The 9,264-nt window shown below is 44.9% G+C and overlaps 1 protein-coding gene across 1 annotated transcript; it reads right to left on the bottom strand.

Annotated features, from left to right (window-relative positions):
• Positions 1-5,001: 5,001 nt before the first annotated feature.
• Positions 5,002-9,134, bottom strand: MRPS18B (mitochondrial ribosomal protein S18B). Its single transcript, XM_088481541.1, has 7 exons — positions 9,008-9,134; positions 8,461-8,563; positions 7,587-7,684; positions 6,526-6,594; positions 6,309-6,375; positions 6,164-6,223; positions 5,002-5,567 (listed from the first exon to the last, which is right to left on the bottom strand). The coding sequence occupies exons 1-7, from the start codon at positions 9,065-9,067 to the stop codon at positions 5,365-5,367; spliced, it is 660 nt and encodes a 219-aa protein (XP_088337667.1). The 5' UTR covers positions 9,068-9,134; the 3' UTR covers positions 5,002-5,364.
• Between the last annotated feature and the right edge of the window lie 130 nt (positions 9,135-9,264).

The following is a 9,264-nucleotide window of genomic DNA, read 5'->3' on the forward strand; positions in this document are numbered from 1 at the left end:
TGATATGGTCTGACGCCAGAACTGATCGAACTGAAGAAGTCGGCCTCCCACCCTTGGAGCCCCCAGAGAGAGGCCCACCCTCTGTCAGGCTGAAAGTTTGTCCTCAGATTTGGTAGATGGACGTGTAGTAGCCCATGTCTGTTGGTCCTAGGCTTGGAAGCCTTAGTTGATGCCTGATGCCTTGAAAAGGACTGACCTTTAGCTTTTCCTTGAAGAGGAAAGGATGACGTCCGAGGCTTCGCATTATATGCAGAGGACAGGAACGCCGTTATGGAAGCTGCCAAGGTAGTCACAATTTTATCCAATTCTGGGTCAAACATGATATCCCCTGAATAAGGCAGAGGTTCCAAAGCGTTTTTAGAGTCCGCATCTGCCTTCCATGAGCGGAGCCAAACAATACGGCGGGCTACTACAGAAGTGGCAGATGAATTGGAGGCTAGGAGAGCTGTATCCATAGCTGCTTCATCCAAATAGGAGGCTGCATCTCTAATGTGATATACAGTATGTAGGACAGCTGTTTCTTCGAAGCATCAGAGGGAAATGTCTCTTCTAGGGCCTCTGCCCAACTGTAAATGACCTTAGCCACCTAGGCCTCCACCATACCAGCATTTTTGACCAGACGTGTCACGTGAGAATCCACTGCTGGGGCAAGTTCCCATTTAGTGCAATCAATAGCGGGAAGTGGGTAAAAGGAACTTAAATGTTTAGGCAGCTGAAATCTTTTACTGGCCATATTCCGTGCCTCACTCATGATCAGAGTGAGGAAATTCTGGTACAATTTACCTTTTGTCATTTAACCACTTAACTGATGAATTCTTTGTCCAAAAACCGCTCCGAAATTGTTTTTTTTTATGTTTTAGTTAGGTCAAGAACAATTTTTTTTTTATGATTGAATTAGGTCAGTATATATGTGTGTGTGTGTGTGTATATGTATATATATATATATATATATATATATAAATAAACTCCAAAAATATACTGGTAGGCTAATTGGCTCCCCTCAAAATTTACCATAGCGTGTATGTTTGCGAACATGTGGTAGGGAATATAGATTGTAAGCTCCACTGGAGCAGGGACAGATGTGAATGGTAAGATATTCTCTGTAAAGTGCTACGGAATATGTGTGCGCTATATAAATAACTGGTAATAATAATAATAGTGTGATTTTTTTTGAGGGGGCATGTACAATGCCCGATCACTGTGTCCAGCAGTGATCTGGACAGGGGCAGGGTTGTAGGCAGAAGGAGGTGTCGGGGACTGGGCCCTATGTAATGCTGCCCAGGCCTGGGACACAGCAGGGCAGCCATGCCGGGAGGGGGTCACGCCAGCTGCCCGGTCACTGCTGGACACAGTGATCTGGACACACAGGAGGAGAATCCTGTGATGCTGAGGGACCAGGATGTCCCTCTGATATAGGCAGCTACGGGAAGATTAGCTTCCCGCAGCCGCCCAGTGGTCATTTCTGACTGGTTGTATCAGATACGACCATGTCAGTTAAAGCACTGTCTCTGATACGACCGTGCCAGGCAAGTGGTTAAAGGACGTTTTTTTTGCCTTGAGACAGAACCTGCTCCTTTCTATTTGAAGAATAGATTTTACAGCTCTTACAAGTGCAGGTATATTCAATTTAGAGGGGGGTTCTTCATCTCCCGCAGGGGAGTCAGTCAGAGAGGTCTGCATTTTCTGCCTCCCCAGATGATAAATCAGAATATAATAGCTGGGTGGACTGGGAAGATAACACAGCACGCTTAGTAGGTTTACTACGTGAGGGTCTCTCCTACAGCTTTTCAGCAAATGCTGCAAAGGTATCCGCCAGACTCTGCACTGAGGTAGAAAGTATTTCTACCCATGGCGAGGCAAAGGATTTACAGGGACTACCTGCTGTGGCCATCCCATAGGGGGAGTTACCACAGGGACCATTATATGGTCTGCAATTTTTGCTAGCAACTGTGAAAAAGTAGCACAGGGTGGGTCCTGAGGAGAGGACACAGGGGCTGATGGGCTTGACGCAGTAGAACACAATATACAAAGACCATCCTGAATGAGGCCCTCTGAAGTTAAGCCTGCTGAGCAGGACTTACAAGACACCAGAGTGGGAGGAGCAGGTTGCTTGTCAGTCTTGCCTCTGCCAGACATGGCTGCAAGAATAATGTAACACACAATCTGGCACAGTGCAGTCAGCAACCCAGCTGTATGTGTAGTGCGCAACAGCGATATATAGTACGTGATAGCCCTCGAAAATATATGGAGATGTGAGGTACAATGAACCCCCTATACCTTTAATATGCCAGGGTTATAGCAGAAGAAAGGGTAAGGTATAAGCTGACAGTCATATGAAAAAGAAACCAGCAGCGCTAGCATAAGTCACATGCAATGCAGAATATACAACATAACTGCAGTGGACACTAAAATAAACTACACAGACTGTAGTGGCCGGTAGACTATAGCACTGCATAACCTGGCCCTTGGGAGAGGTATAGAGGGAGACTGGACCCAGCGTTCCCGGAGACCTGAATGCAGAAAATGGCTGCCGAGAGTCGCAGAGGGTGAGGGAGGAGCAGCAAGCCCACAGTGTACGGTCCTCCACCCCATTGTTTCTCTGTGGCCCCTGAAGAAGAAACTTTTTCTTTTTTTGGCATGTAGGGTAAATACTGTCTGCTTTTGCATGTAGGCCACAAATGCTGGACAGCTTTCAGTTTACACTGCAATTTCAATTTCTCTATCATCGATGCTGGGGGACACTGGACCACGGGGTTGTAGCTGGGACTGCAGGAGCTGGCACTTACATTAAATCTGTAGTTCTAACCCTAAGCTCCTCCCCTCTGCAACCCCATGACTTCACAGTGTTTTAAGTGCTTGAGGAGTTCGGCACGCGATAAGGGCTGCTCTAGAGCCCATTGTAGTTATTTGGTTGGGGTTTTTTTGTTTTGTAAGTTTCATGTTTTTGCTTTGGGTGTACAGTTCTCCAGTCAGGCGGCCTGAGCGTTCCCTCCCCTGGGGGCGGCTGTTGAATGTCCCATGGTCCAGTGTCCCCCAGCATCGATGATAGAGAAAAGAGGATTTTTGGGTACTTACCGTTGAGTCCTTTTCTCTTAATCATGCTGGGCGACACTGCGTTCCCTCCCTCACGGTCAGTCGTGTTGCGTTGTGGAGTTTTTTTGGACCAGTTGGTCCCTGCGGTTCTGTTTGTAATTTTAACAGTTTTACTGGGTTACTGCTTCTCCTTACCAGGCACTTTTGAAGTTGTACTGAAGTCATGGGGTTGCAGAGGGGAGGAGTTTAGGGTTAGAACTACAGATTTAATTTAAGTGCCAGCTCCTGCAGTCAGTGGCATAACTCGGGTATTTGGAGCCCAGGGCAAATCGAAAATCAAGACATCGCTCTCTTCATCCACTACAGGAGTCGGAATGCGGAGCTCATGAGTGAGCTCCAGCCCAACTCTTGCAGTGGGCGCAGCAGCAGCAGCCAATGAGAGTCTGTCTGACTCTCATTGGCTGCTGAAACACACACATCAGCGGCGATGTGTGTGTAAATGTGTACTGCGACCGCACTACTGTGGTCTACACTACACAGGCTGACTCATTAGTGCAGTGCATTACTCCATTAAGAAGCCTATGAGATGGCTTCCCGAATCCTCACCAATGACATGCCCGCCCCCGGAGCCTCACATGACTGTCTGTGCGAGAGTCATCAGACAGTGCTGGTCCGGAGGAGGCAGTAGTGTATTGTGCTTCATTACACAGTACACACGTTACAGCAGATATTAAACATACACAAACCGCTCACTGCCGCAGGTTACTAGTTATTTTGACTACAATATAGTCACATGGAGGGCAGCTGGCGCGGCGCACTTCCAATCAGCGCCTCACCCTGGTTACGCCACTGCCTGCAGTCCTAGCTACAACCCCATGGTCCAGTGTCCCCCAGCATGATTCAGGAAAAAAAAAAGGATTCAACAGTAAGTACCTACAAATACTCTCTTCAGTTTGGACACGCCCCTCCCAAATCTAAGTCTCTCTGCACATTTTACATCTGCCCAAACGGCCGTGCAGCATGGTTTTGCCAAGATGCACAGTGAATTGCTATATCTTAAGGTGCCCATCCACTAGACGATGTAATTGAATGATTGAACGCTATCGTAATCGTTCATAAATAGTTTGCAAAAATGTCTAAAACGACCAGCGCTGCGCGCTCCCGTTTAGACATCCATCATCAGGCAAACATGCTGGACAACTTGACTATATCGTCAGGTTCAGCATGTTTGCAGATGATTGATGAGCCTGCACTGAATGACTGCTCGGTCAGTGCAGGCACATCACAGACTGACAAACGACTGCACGATTACAATGTCGTAATCGCGCAGTCGTTTTCATGTCTTCTGGTGGATGTGTGCCACCTTTACTCTATTGCCAAAGCTAAATCAGGTCCATAGTCTTCAGCAACTTTTATTGCCTTTACAGACCAGGGCTGAGTTTTCTTACTCACACCGCTCCCAGTTTATAAAAGGGAGTGATGGTGTTTTTATGTCCCCACCCTCCCTACTTAGTATGGCCTTTATCTTATTCATAGTGTTCAGCCTAGTAATAACATAAGCCATTTACTTGGGGCAGTGTCATGCTAGTGAGCACTTTATATGTCCTATTAAACAATGTGCCAATTATTATGTAAGAAAACCCTATGACTCACATGCTGTAAGAAGTGACACATACATATAAGCCAGCAGATTCCTTACTTAAGCAGCATTATCTGCTCCAGTACCGTCAAATCATTCTGCTACACTACCATTTATAGTATTTATAGATGAAGCGATCAGAGTCTTGTACAAGGTGGGAATGATTGCATCACTTCCGAAAGCAAACAAATGAACAGAAAGGGGGATGTGCAGCTTGTATATTGCAGTAATATTCTGGGTATAACAGCTTATACTCAAATGTATAAGTCCCCCACACTTGCTGCTCTTCAGGAAGCTTATGGGAAATAAAAGATGGACTAAAATTTTCTGTTGCAAATTTTTTATTTACTTTTAAAAAGGAGGACACTGGCCTCAATCGGTTGCACACAGGGGTATGTGCTCCAATGGAGCCAGGAGTGATTATCCATAAACAGAAAAATGTGGTTCTACAACTAGACTACAGTAACATGTGTCAGTAAATGCCCTGCCCCAGGTTTTCTGCTAGAAAAAAAACATAATTGTGATGCCACGGCTTCTTTTTTATACAATATAAATGGTGCCTCCTGGCACAGTATTGCCCAATGACTTGGTACCTTGGATACAGAGGTGTCACCAGCTCACAAAGATGTAAAGGTTATATATACACACACGAGATACCCTTGTTACATAAACTCACAACACATCCGCCATCTTTATTTCTCCCCCATCATCTCCTTTAAATAGGGCTTGTACAGCCGCTTCAGTTTTTCCACTTCCTTTGGCGGAGGCTCCTGCCACTCGTACCAGGAATACCAGGGGCCGGCTGGGGCAGGAAGAGTTTGTGCCACTGCTCCATGAGTGTAGGAGTACTCTCCAAATGTCACATCTTTGTGTGGGACCATTACTGGGAGGAAACCTGGGAGAGGGAAGAATCGATATCCAGAGTTTAAATTCTATTAAAGTGCACCAGTCACCGATGTGCAAAGACTCGGATTAACGCTCAGCAATCCCCCAGGAACTAACACACACACCTAGGGACAAATTGTGATCTCCACGGCAAGTTGGGGGAAGGTGCAGTAGGTGACAGAAGGTTTTCCATCCCGGGATCTTACTACATCAAAATCTATTCTAATTGGCAGACTTGGCAGACAAAACACAAACACACACACCTAGGAACATAAGGCTGACTGAACGTTTCTGCCACATCAGCTCCCTATCAAATTCCCATTCTTTTATACGCAAGACTAACTAGCTCTTATTTTAGCTTACAATCACCAACTTTGTTAATTTTGTTTTTTAATAAAATTTAAAAAAAAATAAATTATAAACCAAAAAGCCGATTACATGGTTATTCCACCAAATTCAAAGAGGGATCTTTGCACAATTTAACCGCAAAACAGGATCTCTTTATCCCCTGCAGGTGTAACTACCGATCATGAAAGCTGTGACCCCCTGACTCAGGAATACATCACTATAGAAGCTGAGCGCGTGGATGACACATCGACAACTCACCGTGGTCCTGGGCTTCTGTTATGGCATTTACCAGCCTCTTCTGCTGCTTCATACACACACCTAGAGAATGCATACACAAGAAACTGGTGAGGGTATGCCCATGCTGGGAAGGGACAGCTACTGGTCGTGATCTAAGCTAACAAACCTGTTCTTGTGGGTTCATATACTATTCCCGTATGGGGACAAATAAACTGCTGGAGTAACTTTGCATTCTGGGAAAAGAGGAGAATTCACCCATTAAAATACAGATTCTACAGGACATCAATTGTCTAAATAAGGGCGGTTCTGTCCAAGTAATAGAGATATGAGGCAGAAACTGCTCTTACAAATATAAAGTTACCATTTGCTAAAAGCATACTCACCCTATAATCCACCCCAAGATTCTGGTCCCTGCAGATAGGACACGGGTTTCCACAGACCTTACCGCCTCTCTGTCAAAAAGAAAAAAAAAGAAGGGCCAGTTGAGCAATTATAAATCTCCCCTTCCATACAATTACAACTCAAGTTCTGTGCACAATATCTTTTCAGTATTTAAAAAGACTAATGTGCACTTTTTTGCAAACCGGCATCAGAGTTCAGTTGATCTGTGATGCCGATACGGGTGACGCGAATCGCCATCATAATCGTGCTGGAATATGCCACTTTTTACACGATTGGTCGTTACAAACGATCGAAAACTGCCAAATCATGTAAAAAATAAAAAAAAAGATAAAATAAAATCGCACCATGTATGGGCACATTAACCCTTGCTGAAAGTCATCAGACTGAATCCACCTTGGTCATTCAAACACCAACAAGGTGACGAACTAACAATCCAACCAAAACTCAGCAGATTACCATTGTGCATTTTTGGAAACAGTGGCTAGAAAATGCCAATGGACCAAATGTAAGTCTGCGATTTGGCGTAGCAGGGGCAATTCCGGAGATAAGTTATTAGCTTTAAAGCGGCAATTAGTTTAAAGGCAAAACCAACCTGGTTTTTGGTAAACTAATTGCCGCTTTAAATGTAATAACTGCCTCGCTATATCATTTGGTCTCATATGTCTGACCACTGCCTGTCTGTGTTAAAAAGGCCTAGTGTCTTGACAGGGCATAGGCCTAGCAGCCAGTTCCAATTTACTTTGGTCACACCACGAGTGAGTGGCACGTGATCACAAATGGCAATACTACGAAACTGAAGCACTCTATACGTGCCCAGTGTTGGAGAAGGCCAGAATAGATCAGCAAGGAAAGGATTCCACAAACCATAGTGAACGCAACATATGGAAAACTTTTAAATAAACATGCCAGTATTTCTGAGTGAACAGACAGTACTTTCTTCTGAGTTTTTAGTCACAGGATAAGCATCTTCATTGTTAACGATAGCAACAATGACATCTACCATTTTGTAGCCGACAGGCAAACCAAAATAATAACTACTCACAATGCAGGTTTTACGGGTTTTCTGTGGTGGGATTGACCCCTTGTGGTTTCGCCTGTATTCAGCCCAAACATGTCTTTCTCCATACCGCTCTAAGTACTCTAAGACATAGGGAAAATATAAAGTAGCTGGAGGAACGGCGAGTGCAGCAAAACTGACATATTTGCAGAAATAAAGGGCGAGGTACAAGTAGCAACAAAAGTGACCCTCAAAACAATTTTAGAATCTAGAATAGGTAATAATGACAAATAGTCTCTCACAAATAGGCATTAATTGAAACCGCTTCTCTGTCATCCCCACTAACACAGACATCAATTGAGAGCAAGGTGTGTGAATAGAAATTTTATTAATTTTTGTATGTCAAATATGTTATTTTAACATTCACTCAGCTCCAGGTCACACATTGCCACTCGGCTCATGCGCAGTACGGACATTGAGGCCTTTTGCATAACAATTGATAACTCTTCGTGGGTCAGACCTATACTGCATAGTCTGTCCTGGTGTTAGAAAGTATATAAATATGGAGAAAAAAAGCCAGGTGTAATGCGCGTGGATCGTAGAATGCAACTTTGCATTTCTTTTTAAATAGAGCCATATGGGGTCTATGTACTAAGCCTTGGAGAGAGATAAAGTACCAACCAATCAGTACCTGTAATTTTTTTCAAACACAGCCTGTAAGGTGACAATGAGGAGCTGGTTGATTGGTACTTTATATCCATCCACTTTATCTCTCTTCAAGGCTTAGTACATAGGCCCCTGTGTTACATAAACAATATTGATCCTAGCAACTTTTGCATTGCTTCCCGTAATGCATAGCAATTGGTGGTATGGCAGTATACAACGAAGGACTGACCATCGTGTGACAGTGAACCTTTACCTTCACTTCTCAGGTACTCCCAAGGCTTCTCTGCATACTGAGATCCCTGGTCAGGGGGGGTCGTCAGTGGCCGAACCCCAACAGGCAGCGAGGGTAATGAGGTCTAGGGCAAAGACATAGACAGGTCACTGTGGGTTGCACAAAATAAAAAGTGTCTTCCTTAAACACCTCCTTCTCACTATTATCACTTTACACCCATTTCCCTCTCACTATTATCACTATACACCCATCTTTCTCTCACTATTGTCACTTTACACCCATCTCCCTCTCACTATTATCACTATACAGTGTACACCCATCTTTCTCTCACTATTATTATTATTATACAACCACCCAGAGCCGTAACTAAACGTTTTGGTGCCCTGTGCCAGAAAGAGCAAGGGCGATGGAAGTGATAGGGGAAGCCAGGAGATGCTGGGGATGAGAGGAAAGGAAACTACAAATGAGAATAATAAACAGTGCCCCCTGCACTGCGGTGCCCTGTGCCATGGCACTGGTCGCACTACCCTAATTACGGCCCTGCAACCACCTCCCTCTCCCTCGTTACCCTGCTCCAGAGAGCTGCCCTCACACCGGTCATACACAATTTGCGCAAGGAGGCCGCCATATTGGGGAGGGAATATGAACTGGATTGAAAAAGATGTCAAAGGTGCGGGGGGCAGGGCTTCCCAGCCAACCAGCAACGCACGTGCTTTCTTTGACTTCAATCAAATTTATTGGCAAAGCACACACAGACACAGAGATTGTAACACCGCCCTGTGGTCTTTCCTCACGATCTTTGGACTGAGTCAGGTGTTATTGTGT

This window comes from Taudactylus pleione, unplaced genomic scaffold (genome assembly GCF_031769625.1).
Source record: "Taudactylus pleione unplaced genomic scaffold, aTauple2 ptg000274l, whole genome shotgun sequence".
In the NCBI taxonomy this organism is placed as follows: Eukaryota; Metazoa; Chordata; class Amphibia; order Anura; family Myobatrachidae; genus Taudactylus; species Taudactylus pleione.